The sequence below is a fragment of the Carya illinoinensis genome, chromosome 6 (genome assembly GCF_018687715.1).
Source record: "Carya illinoinensis cultivar Pawnee chromosome 6, C.illinoinensisPawnee_v1, whole genome shotgun sequence".
In the NCBI taxonomy this organism is placed as follows: Eukaryota; Viridiplantae; Streptophyta; class Magnoliopsida; order Fagales; family Juglandaceae; genus Carya; species Carya illinoinensis.
In genome coordinates this window covers 3,664,719-3,683,627 of record NC_056757.1, presented here as the reverse complement: position 1 = coordinate 3,683,627, position 18,909 = coordinate 3,664,719, and the positions used below count along the sequence as shown (strand labels likewise).

General features: G+C 38.5%; 3 protein-coding genes and 1 pseudogene across 3 annotated transcripts; 1 reads left to right on the top strand and 3 right to left on the bottom strand.

Annotated features, from left to right (window-relative positions):
* Positions 1–2,330: 2,330 nt before the first annotated feature.
* On the bottom strand, positions 2,331–6,258 carry LOC122314183 (LEAF RUST 10 DISEASE-RESISTANCE LOCUS RECEPTOR-LIKE PROTEIN KINASE-like 1.1). Its single transcript, XM_043129604.1, has 4 exons — positions 5,041–6,258; positions 4,638–4,670; positions 3,616–3,861; positions 2,331–3,473 (listed from the first exon to the last, which is right to left on the bottom strand). Exons 1-4 carry the CDS (start codon positions 5,720–5,722, stop codon positions 2,533–2,535), a joined length of 1,902 nt encoding a protein of 633 aa, XP_042985538.1. The 5' UTR covers positions 5,723–6,258; the 3' UTR covers positions 2,331–2,532.
* A 1,280-nt stretch (positions 6,259–7,538) lies between these two features.
* LOC122314185 (dirigent protein 22-like) lies at positions 7,539–7,760 on the bottom strand. Its single transcript, XM_043129606.1, has one exon. The coding sequence runs from the start codon at positions 7,758–7,760 to the stop codon at positions 7,539–7,541; it is 222 nt and encodes a 73-aa protein (XP_042985540.1).
* Positions 7,761–8,602: 842 nt separating this feature from the next.
* Positions 8,603–9,272, top strand: LOC122312554 (annotated as a pseudogene).
* A 225-nt stretch (positions 9,273–9,497) lies between these two features.
* On the bottom strand, positions 9,498–13,191 carry LOC122312553 (rust resistance kinase Lr10-like). Its single transcript, XM_043127197.1, has 4 exons — positions 12,873–13,191; positions 12,437–12,790; positions 12,022–12,054; positions 9,498–10,852 (listed from the first exon to the last, which is right to left on the bottom strand). The coding sequence occupies exons 1-4, from the start codon at positions 13,189–13,191 to the stop codon at positions 9,735–9,737; spliced, it is 1,824 nt and encodes a 607-aa protein (XP_042983131.1). The 3' UTR covers positions 9,498–9,734.
* Positions 13,192–18,909: the final 5,718 nt, after the last annotated feature.

The window sequence follows — 18,909 nt, the reverse complement described above, 5'->3', positions numbered from 1 at the left end:
GAATCAAAGACAAATCAGAGAATTGAAGAGAATATATATCTACAGTGGACCATTAATTTCGAAATTAACACCATTAATGCAGCTTTGGACGACCACATACCCAAACACTATTTACTATTCAAGCAACATTTAATGGTATTTTACAATGTCATATCTGGCTTTTGAGGAACAACATTTGTCCAAAGCAAATTCCACATGGTGGCTTGCCATTAGCTAGCCATAACTCCAATGACACCCCTCTGTATGCTTGGACAGCAAGAATTTCACCGAACGAGCCATGCATATGTTGGTGAAGCAAAAGTGGCCTTGATTACTATTATGGAGGCAGAAACTAGGGGTTGGTAAAATATCATTTTGGAAGAAGAAGTCATTTGACAATAGATTGGAAGACCGCTTTCCTTTGCTTATCCAACGCATCATAATGGGCCTCAGAAACTTCATTCATGCATTAATTTTAAAACACCACTCACCAGTAAAACACGGTGAAGCTTCCTCCTCTCCTATCTCTAGTTCAACTACACTCCCTAGTTCTCATCTTCTACCTTCTCCTTGTCCTTTCTCTATCTTTTTTTCTAGCTTTTCTCCATTTTTCTTTGACACTTGGGGATAGATCTAGTGCTTTTTAGGGATAAAAACTGAACACCTCGATGTGGTTTTGGTCCAAAACCAAAACCGCACCGATATGCTAAAAATATGTTTATCTTAATCAAAATTGACTGATGAAGGGGAAGAAAACGGTTGGTGGCGCGATGAGAGAGAGAGAGAGAGAGAGAGAGAGATGAGAAACACTGAAACAGAGATTCTGTAATAATCGGCTGTAGAGAAGACTTCACTTTCCCATTCTACATATTCTTCCCGAGCTTCTCCTTCATCTTCAACCTTCAACTCTTCTCTATAGGCGATTGTTATAGATTCACATTTCACAAATTCACTCGAGTCTCGAATGCAATTATCACACAAAAAACAAGAAAATGGATCCGTACCCTCTCTAGAAAATCTTACAACAAATATCACAAGATTGATTCAGAACAAAAATCAACAAAATGGATTGGCACAGAGAATCTGAGAGAGAAGAGAGATAGGGAGAGAGAACGGCGCAGAGAATCAGAGGAAGAGAGAATGACGCTGTTTCTCGGAACTAGGAATGGTCGAAAGGGATGGCTAGAGGTTGGGCTTCCTGCCGCTGAAGGCTGGACTTGTAGACTGAAAGTCTGAAAGAAGAAGAGGGCTTGAGAAGAAGAGGACTGAAGGCAAGGGGCTTTATTTTCAAACCTAGGTCGAAACAGTGCCATTCCATTTACTACTTTTTTGAGAAACTAAAGAACTAAAAAGACTATTTTCATTTGTTTAAGTGAAACGGCGTCATTTTCAATAGATATAATTAAAAAAAAAAAAAAAAAGGAGCAACTAACGTCGGCTGGTTCAACGGTTTGAATTGGGCTCAAACTAAGACTAAAACTGACCGACATCGGTTTTGTTGAAGTCCTACCGTCGGCCGACTAGTTCCCTACTGGTTTTGCACTCCGGCAGTCGGTTTGCATCGATCACGGCTGGTTTGACTGGTTTTTCTACACCCCTACGGCTTTCTGCGAGTCAAAATACCTCCCATCCACTACCATAGTCCATCGATCAGAATTGTCATTCTCTCCTCCATTGACCCAAAAACACTTAAGCTCTGCCGTAATGTGCTGCTACCTTGCGATAATTTTTGGACTCCATTTGATCGGTTGTTTTGTCTTACCAACTTTATCAACAAAAATCATCAAATGTACGTACTTCTACTATTATACTCAGGTGACAATTCTAGTAGCACTTCTCTTGAGAGAAAATGACTTTCATTGAAGCCTGTTTCGTTAAAGTTGTAGTAGATAATGATGCACCAAACTTATTGGTTCCATAAATTTAATGGAGCTTTCCAAACTGTAGTCCTTCGTAACTTTAGAAAAGAAAGTAAGAATGAACTCTTGCATTTTGCAAAGAGGAGAATAGTGAACTATCCTTTGAAAGAAGATGCAAAACCGCTAAGATATTGCTCGAGGTGGAGGCGCATGGAACCAACCTTAATGTTGAACAATTTGGCAATGGAGGTTGATGGATTGGCAACTGTTAGATCGAAGGAGGGACGCATGGCAGCAATGAGCCGGATGGATGGACGATGGTAGATCTTAGGTTTTAGCATCCTTACAAAGAGTGGGAGAAAAATAAAAGAAAAGGGAAAAAATGAAATAAAAAAGACTAGAAAATGGGCTAGAGACTAGCCCATTGGACACTACCACAAGCATTAAACCAGTGAAGAATAGTAAGACGTCAAGCACACAATCCACTACTTATTTAGTACTTGGTAGAACACAGATTAAAAATATTAACATTACTCGATCATTCCATTCAATATATACATTCCCCAAATTTTAAATTATCCACAGATGCCTTTTATGAAGAACAAATTAACAATTAAGTAGATGTGATGATAATGAAATCTCAACACATTATCTTATCATCTACTTGAAAAACTTAACAGAATGGAGAAGAAATTTAACCACTGATATTGGGTGTAGAGGATCTAGTACTAGTCCAGTTATCAGTCACAGCATTTGGTGAAGGTGGCAGCTCATGTATTTTGTCCGATAATACAACGTCATCACAATCCGGTGAAGTTGGTGGGTGTACATTTAAAGGTCCAGTATCCTTACCACTTTGAATACCCTTTAATGCCTCCAAAACCTCTACCATGGAAGGCCTAAGTTCCTGGCCCCCCTGTATACATTGGAAAGCCAAGCTTGCGACTGAAATGGTCATCCTTTTAACTTCGCCGTCTGACTGAAAGCCAAGATATGGGTCGATCAACTCATGGAGTGCGCGCTGTTCAATCTTGTTTAAGGCTAAGTCAGCCAAGTTTATTTCATGCCGATGCCTAGTTATATCAACAGCTGGGAGAGATGATATGAGCTCAATGAGGACAACCCCAAAGCTGTAGACATCGCTCTTTTTCGTAAGCTGGTAACACTGATGATATTGGGGGTCAACATAGCCCGGAGTCCCTTGAGGTCCTGTTGAGACATGGGTGACATCATTGGGGAAGAGTCGAGAAAGCCCAAAATCTGCAACTTTGACGCTAAAGTTCATGTCAAGGAGAATATTATTGGTTTTCACATCACGATGTATGATCTCAGAAGCATGGAGGAAAGCCAATGCACTGGCTGTTTCTATGGCGATGCCCATACGAGTAGGCCATGAGAGTGACCCAGGTGCTGCTCGATCTCCATGGATGTGATCTGCAACAGTGCCATTGGGAATGTATTCATACACGAGTAGTAGTTCACGGCTGCGGCGTGAAGTACACCCATAAAGGGACACTAGATTTTTGTGGCGCATGCGCGTGAGAATTTCAACTTCATTGATGAACTGTTGTACTTGTCTGCAGTTGTGCTCGTATAGGCGCTTGACTGCAACTTCCCGCCCATCACGGAGTTTCCCTAGTTGAGAAAAATAGCCATTGTAAGTCTGTAAATTGCTAGATGCATGTCAAGTCCTTTTGTTTTTTTATGCATTTGTTCTACACTTCTGCTTGGAAAGTTTATGCCGTGATTTAGTGATTGAAGCAACGGTTTATCTTACCATAATACACAGTCCCAAATCCACCATCTCCAAGTTCTTTTTCATCATCAAAGTTATTGGTTGCTTCTTGAAGTTCACTGTATGGGAAAATATGCACTCCAAAGTAGACACTCCCCACTTCCAGGTCTGATCTTGAGGATTGAACAGCATAAGTATTCCTCGCCAAAGAGTTTGAGGAAGCTTTTTTTTTCTTGTAAGAACGCCACAAGCAAATAATTATAATGACGATCGCTGGGCATCCAACACCTAAATGTGAGGAAAGGAAGAAGTTAAGTTTTAACTGAAGGGCAGCAATGGAGGAAATTAACAGAGTCGATGAATAAATTTGTAGTGTAGGCCAGTCAAAAGGGAAATTGTGCGCGACAGAAATTTGAACAGTTGACTCTCTTTTCTCTGTTGTATTTGAAAGGAGAGGTCATCTTCCAGAATCACGGCAGTGGCAATTTTCCTTTTAAGCAATGGGGAGGGAGGTCGGATTTGGCTTCCAGACTGGCAGAATTAGGTGTATTGTTGGTGCCCTCAAAATTTCAGGAACTCATTTTTAACACGGGGTTTTTTTTTTATTAAAAAAAAAAAAAAAAAAAAAAAAGAAGAGAGAGAATTACTATAGAAATTGACTTTGACCCCCTCAACCCTCCCCCTCAAAAAAATAAAAAATAAATACAACAAACAGAAAATGAGCATTCTTTCTTGTTGGGACTCTGCTTCTCCGGGAGGCAGGTGGGTGGGGGTCGATGACATATTATGATGGAATATTATGATTTCCATAAGCAATCAAATGGCACGTGTGAATATCAATTAAACAGAAAAATTAGATTGAAGAGGCAGTTTAAAAAAAAATAATAATAAATACAACAAATACAAAATGAGCATTCTTTCTAGTTGCGACTCTGCTTCTCCGGGAGACAGGTGGGTGGGGGTCGATGACATATTATGATGGAATATTATGATTTCCATAAGCAATCAAATGGCACGTGTGAATATCAATTAAACAGAAAAATTAGATTGAAGAGGCAGCTTACCCAAGGCTATCGCCAACACTTTACTCTTCTTCCCTGCAAAGAAGATACAACAAAATGGTGTTAGTTTGAGAAGAATTGGGCATCGATCCATTGGAATCTTAAAAGGGTTAGTAACAAAGCACCATCAGCCAGCTCATGTCGATCCCATACAGATTTCTTTCATTGCGACAAAGTTATTTCTAATATTTGATGATCTCATCATCTAAATTCAAAACTAATCCGAATATATAAAGCTTACCGCTCATATATATAGAGGAGTACTGAACTATATATATCTATATATATATGGCATGGTACAAACACGAGTACTAGCACCTGTATTAGGAATAACTACAATCTAAAAATTAATAAAAAAGAAAATTTCTTTTAGGCCTTATCATGAATGGATTTGTGTATCCCATACCTTTCTTTGGACAATCTATGTTTCTTTCGATCTGGCATTGTCCTTCTTTCTCATCGCACTGGAAACAATCATCAGACACATTCACATTCACTTGAAGTTCGAACTCAGCGGTTACGATTGGTGGATACCATTCACGGTCACTTGGCGGCGGCTTTATTGGGAGCTGAATAATGGAACATCCAGAAGGAATGCCATAGGTTGTTTGACGATCGTAGAAATAATAGTCTCCGCAGTTAAATTTCATCGAGCCAAGATGCTGCTGGACAGCGTCGCATTTGAACAGGGTCATCTGGGGTGAATTGAATTGAAAGGGGATGGATGAAGATCCGGGGTGTATGGTCATTTGGAATTCGCATCTATCGGACGAAAAGTTCCCCGAAACCTTCTGGCCCCGCATACGCAGGAAATAAACTTTACGCTGAGGATCAATTCTAATCCTAATCCTTGTAAGTTCGTACTGTCTTTCACCAATCACCAGTTGGATCCTCTCAGTTTCATTGCTACAAGTTACGATGCCAATACCACAGTTTCGGTGTGTGATATTATTGATGAATCCGATGCTGTCCAGATCTCCACAATGAAGGGGACGACAGTTCTTGGTGTATGATTCTTCTTGTCCGGCCGACAGAAGCAACCCGAGGTATGAGACAAGAAAGAAAACAAAGAGGGAGACAGAAGCCATATCCCAATTAAACTCCCAATTCACCAGCAACAACCTATCGCTCTATGGATCGATAAAGCAAACAACGTGTTCGGGTACTTATTTTTGTTGCTCCTGCTGGCTTCACAATATATTATGGAGTTTCTCAGTTTAACACGGCAGTAGACTCGGGAACTGGAGAAGGGAGACTTGTAAAAGCAGGCCGAGGTCTGTGCATTTGGGAAATCCCTTCATACTCACTACACGGCCGAAGAGTCCGAGGAGGTGAGGAAGTATCCTACTCATTTTCTGCATTGACTCGCATTAGAACGACTCGACTCCTTGACTCTGTCAAAAGCTTTGAACTTTAAACCATTTCTCATGGAAACCAAGGCGGCTGGTATCAAATTTTCCACTCTTGAAACGATTAAAATCAACCAAAAAACCCGTAAAGCAGATATCATGAGCCACGTTCCGGTCTCTACTTCTCGTGTAAACATTGATTAATTGTGGGCCGATCTCATAAAAAGACGAATGAGGAAAAACATCGCGTGGCCCACAAATGGCATCTTTGAAAAATCTTGACGTGTTGGCCAGGCCCGGGGGATAAGTTTTCTCGAAAGTTGGTAACTGGTACAAGTAAAGTTGATCAAACAATGAGCTTTTCATTTTCTTAGCCGTGTTGTGAGGGAAGTAGGAGACGGGGGGGCTAACGAGAGAACGTATTGACTGGGGAAAACGAATATGGAAAAGTCATGGATGGATGAGGAGTTGCAGGTCAAGAATCAAGATTACTTCCATAAAATTCTTTTCTGGGCTCTCTCACATGCTTCGTGAGAGGGAGGAAGGGCTGCCTTTTTCTTTCCTTAAACGTATGGGTGGGGGACTGGGGAGTTTGTACATGACATTTGTACTGGAGCTGGAGTGCAGGCTGCTGTTATGAGCTGTTTCCAAACAATCAAAATTTCAACCTTCGGCCTGCGGTTATTTGCTCTAATTGATTGGGCTTTCTCAGTTAATGTTAAGTCTCTACTAATTAAAGTTAGATAAATAATTAAAATCTTGTTATTTTTAATCATTTTAAATAATTTCACACCTCATTAAGCTTGACTGGAAGATAGCATTTTAAATGAAGAGTTTTGCTACATACAAGCGCAGTTGCGCACTAATCTGTATACCAACACTGATTTATTCATACTTAAAATTTAAATTAACACTGTTATCAATAAAATCTACTTTTTGACCAATCACATCATATTGATGTATAGATTAGTGCACAATTGTGCTTGCAACTATATTTTTCCTTAAATGAAAAGTAGCATTCTGTTGAAAGCTAGCTATAAGAAAAAAGAATGAAATAGGAAAGTTCGATGTATCTCTCGTATGCATAATGCAAAAAAGTTCCGCTACCATTAAGAACCTGATGCAACTCGTACTTAATATCATTGACGTGGGGAGTCCACGCTCTCAATAAAAAAAAAAAAATGTTAATGTGAATTCATCCAGGGTCAAGAGAAAAACTTTCTGTACGTCAAAGTTTTTCTAACCAATAATAATTTTTATGTACTCAAATGGATCACTAATATGGCCCATTATCATCGATGATGCTAACAGGCCACCCAACATTTATTATTGGCCTTATTGCGAGTTATAAATTTTTTTTGTTCTTTTTTTATAAATTTTTAGAGTATTTTTTTAAAATTTTTAATTTTTAAGAAAAAAATAAAAAATACATAAACCAGCTCCCACACCGCACGGGTTATTATTCAAAGTGACCAACATAAAAGAAAATCAACCTAAAAAAAACAGAGCAACATCGAATATACCTGACCCCAAAAGGTCAAGAGACTAAAGAGCATCAATAATGCAACACATAGACATTGTACTCAACTACGGCATCCAATGTCTTGAGATCAAATACGTGAGTCCTGATCTCGACATAACCTCTTGCAAACCGGAAAAGGCCAGTGTCGCCAATCACCAACAACTCCCTCACGTGGTGCAAGACTGGGTTCCTCCCTAGGATGGTGATGGTGCTACCATTGTACTTTCCTTCGGTGAATACAAAGTTCATAACCATTAACAGCTCCGACGGCCACCAATATGTCCATTACCTCAAATTGTATCATCTACATTTTCTTTTTCCCCTATTCTTTGATTTTTATCACTGGTTGTGGATAATGAGTAGCTGTTGCTTTGGTAGTAAAGCTCACGGCGGTACAATTTTAGTCATTTTGTATGTATATGTTTCATTAAACACACAATCATCTGGCTATATTTGTCTAACGGTTTTTAGGATGTCACATTGACATGCATATGGGGTTGTATACATGTAATTTACAAGGAGGGGAAAAATCGAACTAAGCAACACATTTAGCATTTAAAGTGAAACTCATATATCCACATAAATAATAGAAATTGTTGGTGCAAAAGAGCTAAAAAAAGAATAAAAATTTATAAAAGAAAGAGTTTGCTTCAAGAAACCTCTCCTAAAAGGATTCTTCACCTTGGGCATGCCCCCAAAATAGTTATAGAGGATTGTATCATTGCAAACCACGTTAATCATATGTTGACTTGAACCTCATGGCAAAGGTCTTCCCCAGGAGAAGAGGGGCAGGGGGAAGGGAAGGGTGCATCCCATTCTCGGTGAAGGTGGGAATCCAATTTCAGGGTTCTGGTTCCTTATAATAAGCTAACTTGCAATTTCAAATTGATACCTGATTGAATGTGCCAAATACAATTTGGAGTAGAAAAAGAAAGCACAAAATCACAAACTGTAACTGATCACTCATATAAAATTGAGTTAAAATTTTAGAAAAAGGTCTGGAAGCAAAAATGCAGCAATGGGCACCGGTCATTAAACTATTCGGCCAAAAACTTCAATATGGCATACCGCATTAAGGCATCTTACTGCAAATTTAATTTGGATTGTATCTTGTTTTGCAGTGGCATGTGGAATGGGAACAAGCCACAATGATCGATGCAGAGAGGCGCCTATTAGCTAATGCCCTACTCAATTTCTCCAATGAAAGATTTGTGTTGCTCTCCGAAACAAGCATTCCTCTATTCAACTTCACAACAATTTACAACTACCTCATCAACTCTAACCAAAGTTTTGTTGGCTCATTTGATGATCCACAACCCATGGATTGAGGGCGGTATAATAAGTGCATGTGGCCGATGATATCATTGTCCGATTGACATAAAGGCAACCAATAGTTCGAAGTTCATTGGAAGCTAGCCATACAGATAGTATTAGATGTCGCATACTACCCCATTTTTGAGAATCAAGGCAAGCCTCCATGTTACATGGATGCGCACTACTTGGCAACCCTCGAGACCAAAACTCACCCGGACATTAACTCAAATAGGAGCATCATTTGGGTTGATTGGTCCAAAGGTGGTCACACCCAACAAGGTTTGCGAGGAAGGATGTGTATACAGCATTTTGAATCGGGTGAGAAATGGATTTAATTGTACTTATAATGGTAGCATGACCGCGGTTTGCTTTCTTTTCATGAGGAAGTTTCAACCAAACACCCTAAAGCCTTTGCTAAAACTAGCTCCAACATTGCTTGGGTTTAATCCATAAGATAAATTTCAGTATTGTAAAAATTGTTTAGCCAATTTACTTATTAGTAGTATCTATTTTCCAAGTAAGATCACACTTATGCAAACAGATCAACTCAAATCAAGGGATTTTCCCCTTGTTGTGAAAATAAATGAACAGACCAAAGTCAGTGAAAGCTTCCAGAAAAGGGTAAGGAAAATAATTCTAGTGATAATTCTAGCCAGGGATTATTAGACATATCTCTTCTGTTCTCAATCAACCCTTAGATAGATTTGATAACCCAGACAAGGGATGAAGTTAGATAATGCCAGAGAATATGATGTGATCGAGCCATCAAGCCAGATAATACTGCATATTTTAGGCAGTTAAAGTTGGGCAGCGCTTCAATTGAAGGTGCATCGACAAGCTAATATTTGATAAAGTTGAAAAATATACAAACTTGCTTTCGAGAATTAAGATTTCCTATTCAAGAAAAATATTTTTTTAGGGAACCTTAGAACCAGAATGAGATAGAACCACTATAGTCGAAGAATCAGCTTCTGATCTTGATGGGGAAGACAAGAAAGGTTTAGGAGGAATTTGCAAGGCATTGAGGCTCATTTCCAACATTTCGACAACTCTACTCATTGTTGGCCGGTTTGATGGGTCAGCCTGTATGCACCACAAGCTCACTATTGTCATCTTCTTTGCATTTTGTCGATCCTCTTCAGTCCTGAGACCATGCAATGTTAGTTCTTCATCGAGTTCAAGGCGCCTGTAAACCCAATGTGGAAAGAATATTTCACTAGTACGATCAACCTCAGCGTCTATATTCTTTCTACCTCCAACCATTTCCAAAACCATCATTCCATAGCTGTAAACATCTGATTTGTGAGAGACCCTTCCGAAATTTCTACAAAATACTTTTGGAGCTATATATCCTGCAGTTCCTCTTGCACCCAACATTGATATGATACTTTGTTCTCTAGGGCATACTTTTGCAAGGCCAAAATCCGAGATCTTTGGACAAAAGTTCTCATCTAAAAGAATGTTGTGAGGCTTTATGTCAAAATGCAAGATTCGATTGTTACAACCTCTATGCAAGTACTCTAATCCTCGAGCTATGCCAACTGCAATCTTATACAATGTTTCCCACTGCAATTGATGATCAGATGGTGAATCTTTTTTATATATGAACTTCTCTAGAGATCCATTAGGCATAAATTCATAAACAAGAGCTCTTTTGGAACCCTCAAAACAAAAGCCCCTAAAGGTAACAATGTTGACATGTGAGGTCCTACTAATGCTGGCAACCTCGTTTATGAATTCCTCTCCATTTCCTATTGAGGCTTTCAAAACTTTTACTGCTACCAAAGACCCATCTTGTAACTTCCCCTTGTAGACGCTACCATAACCTCCTTGGCCTAATTTATCTTTGAGGAAGTTGGTCATTTTCTTTATATCTGAGTAACTGTATCTTCTTATACCAAAGGGTCCATTATTCCTTAGAAAGGTTTCGACATTCTGATGTGTTAGACTTTCATTCTTCAAAATGGATCTAAACTTTCGCCTGAAGCTGAGGCCAATGACTATCAGAACTCCAATGGCAACAGATAAAGTCGCTGTAATAAAAGAAAAAAGTATTATGAACTAGCGCATAAATCAGAGTAACTCAAACAAAATATTTAGGGAGTCATGAAACTAAGCAAAATTGGCTTTCTTTAGGTAATTCCAGAGTAAAAATGAAGCAGCAAAAATTATAAAGATGCCCTGATTTTACTATCTTAACCCTTGAATGAGTTAACTTTTGATTAACAGGTAGACAAGAAGCCTTTAAAGAATATAATGGAACTGAAATAGGTTATGTATGTAAGTCGGAAGTCTCTCACTAGATTCCTTATATAATAAATGCCCTAGAATTATAGAAATGGAGAAAATTGAGCGTTGATCAAAGCTCATGACAAAATTAGGAGTTGCAATTAATTTATATGCCACGAACGCACAATAGACTAAGCATTTTTGTAATCTCAAGAAATGGGGGGAGGTGTGGCCTGATTTGGCTCTCGGACAGGGGCAGAATTGGTGTATTGTTGGTGCTCCCAAAATTTCAGGAACTCATTTTTTACAAGGGTAAAAAGGAAGAAGAGAAATACTATAGAAATTAACGTTGAACCCCACAATTTGGTTTTTTTTTTTTTTTTTTTTTTGCCTCACCCCTCCCTCCTCAAAAAAATAAAAAAATAAATAAAACAAAAACAAAATGAGCTTTCTTTCTGGTTGGGCCCCACAATTTTTTGAAAGGTTTTTTTTTTTTTTTAAAGACCAAATTGACGGGGTCAAATGTAATTGCCATAGTATTTCTCTAATTTGTTTATTTTATTTTATTTTTATAGCCTCACCACTCCCCCCTCAAAAAAATAAAAAAATAAATACAACAAACAGAAAATGAGCATTCTTTCTTGTTGGGACTCTGCTTCTCCGGGAGACAGGTGGGTGGGGGTCGATGACATATTATGATGGAATATTATGATTTCCATAAGCAATCAAATGGCACGTGTGAATATCAATTAAACAGAAAAATTAGATTGAAGAGGCAGTTTAAAAAAAAAAAATAATAAATACAACAAATACAAAATGAGCATTCTTTCTAGTTGCGACTCTGCTTCTCCGGGAGACAGGTGGGTGGGGGTCGATGACATATTATGATGGAATATTATGATTTCCATAAGCAATCAAATGGCACGTGTGAATATCAATTAAACAGAAAAATTAGATTGAAGAGGCAGCTTACCCAAGGCTATCGCCAACACTTTACTCTTCTTCCCTGCAAAGAAGATACAACAAAATGGTGTTAGTTTGAGAAGAATTGGGCATCGATCCATTGGAATCTTAAAAGGGTTAGTAACAAAGCACCATCAGCCAGCTCATGTCGATCCCATACAGATTTCTTTCATTGCGACAAAGTTATTTCTAATATTTGATGATCTCATCATCTAAATTCAAAACTAATCCGAATCAATCACCTATATATATATATATATATATATATATATGAGTACTGAACTATATTTATATATATGGCATGGAACAAACTACAGAGTACTAGCATGCACGTGTATTAGGAATAACTACAATATTAAAAATTAATAAAAAAAAAAAAAAGGTTCTTTGGGGCCGTATCATGAATGGATTTGTGTATCCCACACCTTTCTTTGCACAATTAAATTTTCTCTTGCGGTCAAGCTGGCATTGACCACCTCCGTCATGGCACTGGGAACAATCTTCAGACACATTCACTATAAGTTCCAACTCAGCGGTTACGACTGGTGAATTCTGGTCACTGTCACTTGGCGGCGGCTTTATTGGAAGCTGAATAATGGAACATCCAGGAATACTATCGCTTGGAAGAGGATCGCTTGATTCGCTTGAAAGAGGATCGTAGAGTTTATATTTGTCTCTGCACTCAAAATCGCTCCATTGCTTCCAGCCAGGATTATTGACAGTGCTTTTGCATTTGACAAAGGTCCGATTGTTTGAAATGATTTTATAAGAGATGAATGGAGTTGGGGGGGGGGGGGGGGGGGGGGGGGGGGGGGGGGGGGGGGGGGGGGATAGTCGAATTCGTTATGAATTCGCATTTACCCGAATGCAAGTTCTTCAAAAGCGTCTGGTTCTGGATAAGCAGGACATAAGCATTAGGCCGATGCTTATTGATGCTTATAAGTTCGTACTGTCTTGATTCATCGGTCACCAGCTGAATCATCGCGGCTTCTTCGGTACAATTTACGATGACAACACCACACTTTGGGTGTGTGATATTGGCGAATGGGAAGGGGATCGGGCCCAGAAGGCCCAGACGATCTCCACAAGAAAAGGGATGGCAGTTATCTTCTTGTTCGGCCGAAATAAGCAACACGAGGTATGACAGGAGGAAGAAAACAAAGAGGGAGACAGAAGCCATATCCTAATTCACCAGCAACAACCTATCACTCTATGGATCGATAAAACAAACGACGTGTTCAGATAATTATTTTTGTTGCTCCTGCTGGCTTCACAATATAATATGGAGTTTCGCAGTTTAACACGGCAGTAGACTCGGGAACTGGAGAAGAGAAGACTTGTAAAAGCAGGTCGAGGTCTGTGCATTTGGGAAATCCCTTCATGCATACTACACGGCTGAAGAGTCCGAGGAGGTGAGGAAGTATCCTACTCATTTTCTGCATTGACTCGGAGTAGGACGACTTGACTCCCTGACGTATTGACTGGGGAAAACGATTATGGAAAAGTCATGGATGGATGAGGAGTTGCAGGTCAAGAATCAAGATTACTTCCATAAAATTCTTTTCTGGGCTGTCTCACATGCTTCGTGAGAGGGAGGAAGGGTTGCCTTTTTCTTTCCTTAAACGTATTGGGGTGGGGGGGCGCGGGACTGGGGAGTTTGTACATGACATTTGAACTGGAGCTGGAGTGCAGGCTGCTGTTATGAGCTGTTTCCAAACAATCAAAATTTCAACCTTCTGCCTGCGGTTGTTTGCTCAAATTGATTGGGCTTTCTCAGCTAATGTTAGTCTCTAATTGATTTCAACAAAAAAAAAAAAGGTGTTAAGTCTCTACTAATTAAAGTTAGATAAATAATTAAAATCTTGTTATTTTTAATCATTTTAAATAATTTCAATCCTAACTAAGCTTGACTGGAAGATAAGATTGTAAATGAAAAGCAGCATTCTAAAGCTAGCTATAAGAAAAAAGAATGAAATAGGAAAGTTCGATGTATCTCTCGTATGCATAATGCAAAAAAGTTCCGCTACCATTAAGAACCTGATGCAACTCGTACCTAATATCATTGACGTGGGGAGTCCACGCTCTCAATAAAAAAAAATGTTAATGTCAATTCATCCAGGGTCAAGAGAAAAACTTTCTATACGTCAAAGTTTCTCTAACCAATAATCATTTTTATGTGCTCTAATGGATCACTAATATGGCTCACTATAATCAATGATGTTAATGGGCCACCCAACATTTATCAATGGACGTATTGCTAGTTATAATTTTTTTTTTATAATTTTTTTAAAGTATTTTTTTAACATTTTTAATTATTAAGAAAAAAATTAAAAAAAATACCTAATTTATTTTATTAATAGTCACTTCCTTAACTATTAAGTAAAAAATAAATTTAAAAAAAAAAAACTTAAATATATAAGTAGTAAGTTTGAAAGGCTCCTCTAACATTTTTCATAAATAATATGAATCACAAATCATTTCATTATTATTTCTAAAATTAACAGGAGCAGTTAATAGTTAATAGGTATAAAATTAATATTTATATAATTCCTACAGAGTAAACTCCGATCCCGTGTACTACATCCTCTAAAGTTTCCCTCTACGGAATTGATTAAATTGCTAGCTTTTCATTAAGAAATGAGGCACGCTCCAATAAATTGTTTGCATCCATGTGGTGTTAAATCTTGAATATTGAACCTTGAATATTGAAGGGAGTGATAATCAAAGACCAATGCCTTCACCTCTTAGGCCAACCCATGGATTTCATTTTTGGATTTATTTAAAATCAAGATCACTTTTCAAGTTTTGTTTTGACAATTAGAGATCTTAGTTTTTAACTTTTTAACAATTGATAACTAAAAATTAACACGATTGACACGTGGCATATTGATGCATCACTTCAATCTTTCATTGGCTAACATTGATATTGATATTGCGTGTTGCATCACGTTAAATTAAAATTTAACAAAGATAACTAATTGAAAGCTTTTTTAAAATTTATTTATCAATTTTGCAAAAATGGAAAACTCGGGTCTTTGAATTGCAAAAACTTGATAACTTAGCTACTGACTCCTTTAATATATTTTTTAAATAATTTTTTCTATATGGTTTTATTCATGAAAAATTCCAGTTTTCGTTTTGAAATTTTCTATTAAAACAATGCTTTCGTTTTCAAAAATATAAATGGGAATTTATAAGACAATAATTGGATTTACTCGATTTTTTTTTCTTTAACTAGCCAATGTGTTGACATATAATTCAGAGTATGTAAAGACCTACTAGATACTTATTGAAATTGCTTTTCATAAGAAATTGTGTGACAATATGTACATCTCACAAACATGAAGACTATTTGGGAGAAAAATTTTGCAAGTTGGCTGATTTTGAAGAAAAGGCTTTTCAATGCTTCTTGACGTTTTCCTGCGAATTCTGTTCTTCTAACAAGAACGATTTTAAGGAGTAAATGCTACAGAAACACAGAATTAAAGAAAGAAAAGTTAAGGATCTAAGGTACATGCTACAGAAACCCAGAAGTAAAGAAAGAAAAGTTAAGGATCTAAATCATAAATCTACCTCTTTCCTATTGCTTGTTGTATTCATTCCTACACAAACCTACCTTGTCTACAATTTTCAAACATCTCCTGACCCCTCTCCCACTTGGGAGTACTTTTGCTAAGCTCACTTCCATTTCTGTGGAACTTTCCTCAAGAAAACGTCATCCCCGAATACTATCCTTAACATTACCCAACTCGTACCTGCGTGATTTTATAATGATTGTACTTATCCCTGGGTGATTCTCGTTTACGCCATCTCTCTGGAATGAACACTCATTTTTCAATCTCATCTTTTGCGCCTCTCCACGACCCAAAATCCACTCTCTCTGCTTCTCCTCTCCTAGTCTTCTATGGCACTATCTCACCAATATAATAAATATTTGTTGGGATTGAACCGAATAAACAAAGGCTAAGTTGAAGTAAATAATAGCAGAAGCAACAAAATAAACAACAAGCACACAAAGAACACCAAGATTTAAGTGGTTCGGCTCAATGTGAGCCTACGTCCATTGTCGAGGTCGGTTTCAATGAATTCACTAAGAACAAAGATAGAGTACAAGAGTATTGATCACAAAATCTTCAATCCCAAAGCCTCAATACACCCAATGGACTCTTAGGATTCAATACAAAAGAATTCTCAAAACTCTCTCTAACTTGGCTGCTCATCTATCTCTGAAATGAAGAGAAAATGATGCATTTATAGCACACGGAGCTAATTCAGAACATTCGCTCGAGCGGACAGTCAATCGAAGTGTCGAGCGCACGTTAGGGTTGCATTCCTGCTCGAGCGGAGACTCGAACGAGTGTCAAGCGAAACTCTCTTGATGCATATCGCTCGAGCGGAGACTTGAGCAGGTGTCGAGCAAAGCTCTTTGGATGCATACCACTCGAGTGGAGCCTCGAGTGAGAGTCGAGTGAAACTCTCTGTTTCCACTTCACTTGAGCGGAGTGTCGAGCGAAGTGTCAAGCTTAGCTTGCTTGAGCCATGGTCGAGCCACAGTCAAGCCAGGGTCAAGCAACAGTCAAGCCAAGCTCCAAAAAATATATTTTCAGCAGGAAATCAAGCCAAACTCAACAAATCTCCACCTTGGCTTGAATTCCGTCAAGCCTGAACAAAAAACCATTGAACAAGGAACCGACCCCCTCCACCAAATCCCCTAAGGGAATCACATACCCTGAACACCAATCAAGTCCAAGCAAAGTTTGAACTTGTATACTGGAACTGGTTTTGTCATCATATCTGTTGGATTCTCACTAGTAGCAATCTTCTGAATTTCTAACACGCCCTCTGTAACAATTTCTTGAAGGAAATGATACCTGACATCAATATGCTTTGTCCTCTCATGATACATTTGATTTTTGGTCAAATATATTGCACTCTGGCTATAACAAAACACTGAAATTGCATCTTGATGTAATCCCAAATCACTTATCAAACCTTTCAACCAAATGGCCTCCTTAACAGCCTCGGCTGCTGTCATATACTTTACTTCTGTAGTTGATAAAGCAACAGTAGATTGTAGTGTTGCTTTCCAACTAATAGCAGAGCCACTCAAAGTGAAAACATACCCTGTCAATGATCTTCTCTTATTCAAGTGAAAACATACTATATCAATGATCTTCTCTTATTCAAGTCCCCAACATAATTAGAATCAACATAACCAACCACCCTTGAATTGTACTTAGTTTCTCTATCAAATATTAAAGTAAGGTTCGAAGTACCTCTCAAATACCTGGGTATCCATTTCACAGCCTGCCAATGAGCTCTACCCGGGTTAGCCATGTACCTGCTAACAACACTCACTGCCTGTGAAATATTGGACGAGTACAAACCATTGCATACATAATACTACCAACTGCACTGGAATAAGGAACACTAACCATGAGCCATTCCTCCTCATCTGTCTAAAGAGATAGGGATGCTGAAAGTTTAAAATGTGTAGCAAGTGGTGTACTTACTGGTTTGGAATCAAACATTCCAAACCTTTGAAGAACTTTCTCAATGTACTTTCCCTGGGACAAAATCTACTTTCCAGCTTTCTTATCTCTGTGGATCTCCATCCCCAAAATCTTCTTTACAGTACCTAAGTCTTTCATTTCAAACTCATTTCTAAGTTGGGTTTTCAACAAACTAATGTCATATAGGCTTTTAGCAGCAATAAGCATATCATCAACATAAAGTAGAAAATAGATGAAAGACCCATCAGATAACTGCCTATAATAAACGCAACAATTATAGCTACTCCTCACATAACCATGATCTATCATAAATGAGTCAAAGCGTTTATACCATTGTCTCGGAGATTGTTTCAAACCATACAATGATTTCTTCAATCTGTACACATGATCTTCTTTTCCTTGAACAATGAACCCCTCCAGCTGATGCATGTAAATGGTCTCCTCCAGGTCACCATGCAGGAATGCTGTTTTAACGTCACGTTGCTGAAGCTCTAAGTCATGTGCTGCCACTATGGCAAGCAACACCCTGATCGAACTATGTTTCACAACTGGAGAGAAAACTTCATTGAAGTCGATGCCTTCTCTCTGACTGTAGCCTTTTGCAACCAAGCGTGCCTTGTTCCTTGCATCTGCAACACCTTAGATTCCCTCTTTCCTTTTGAAGACCCATTTGCAACCAACATTCTTTGTCTTCTTAGGCAACTTAACCAAATGCCAAGTTTGGTTCTTATGAAGAGACTCAATCTCCTCAGTTATTGATGCGTACCATTGTGTACACTCCTTACTTTTGACAGCTTTTGAATAACTGGAAGGCTCCTGACCATCTATGTCCTTTGCTGTAGTAAGTGCATACATCACCATATCTGCATGAGCATATCTTTGAGGTGGCCTGATCTGCCTCCTCTGCCTACTAGTAGCAATGCTGTAATCTTGCTCACCCTGTGCGCCATCATCAAAATCATGATCATGCTCATTTGAAATAACGTGATCTTGGGTGTCGTCTGCCACCCCTTGTAAAGCCTCAACTTGTAACTCCACCTTCTTGCCATTACTCTACTCTTCACCTGTAGACACAGTAAACTCCTTTCTCGGATTAAGCATGATTGTTCATCAAATACTACATCCCTACTAGTTACAAGCTTAGGTGATTTGGGATCAGTAAACCATAACCTAAATCCTTTCACCCCACTAGCATATCCAATGAATATGCCCTTCTTTGCCCTTGGCTCAAGTTTTCTATAATTAATATGGAAATGTGTAGGACAACCAAAAATTTTCAAATTTGAATAATCAGAGGGAGTACCAGCCCATACCTCATTTGGAGTTTTTAAGCCAATAGCTGTGGCTGGAGAACGGTTAACCTGATAGCAAGCTGTGTTGACTGT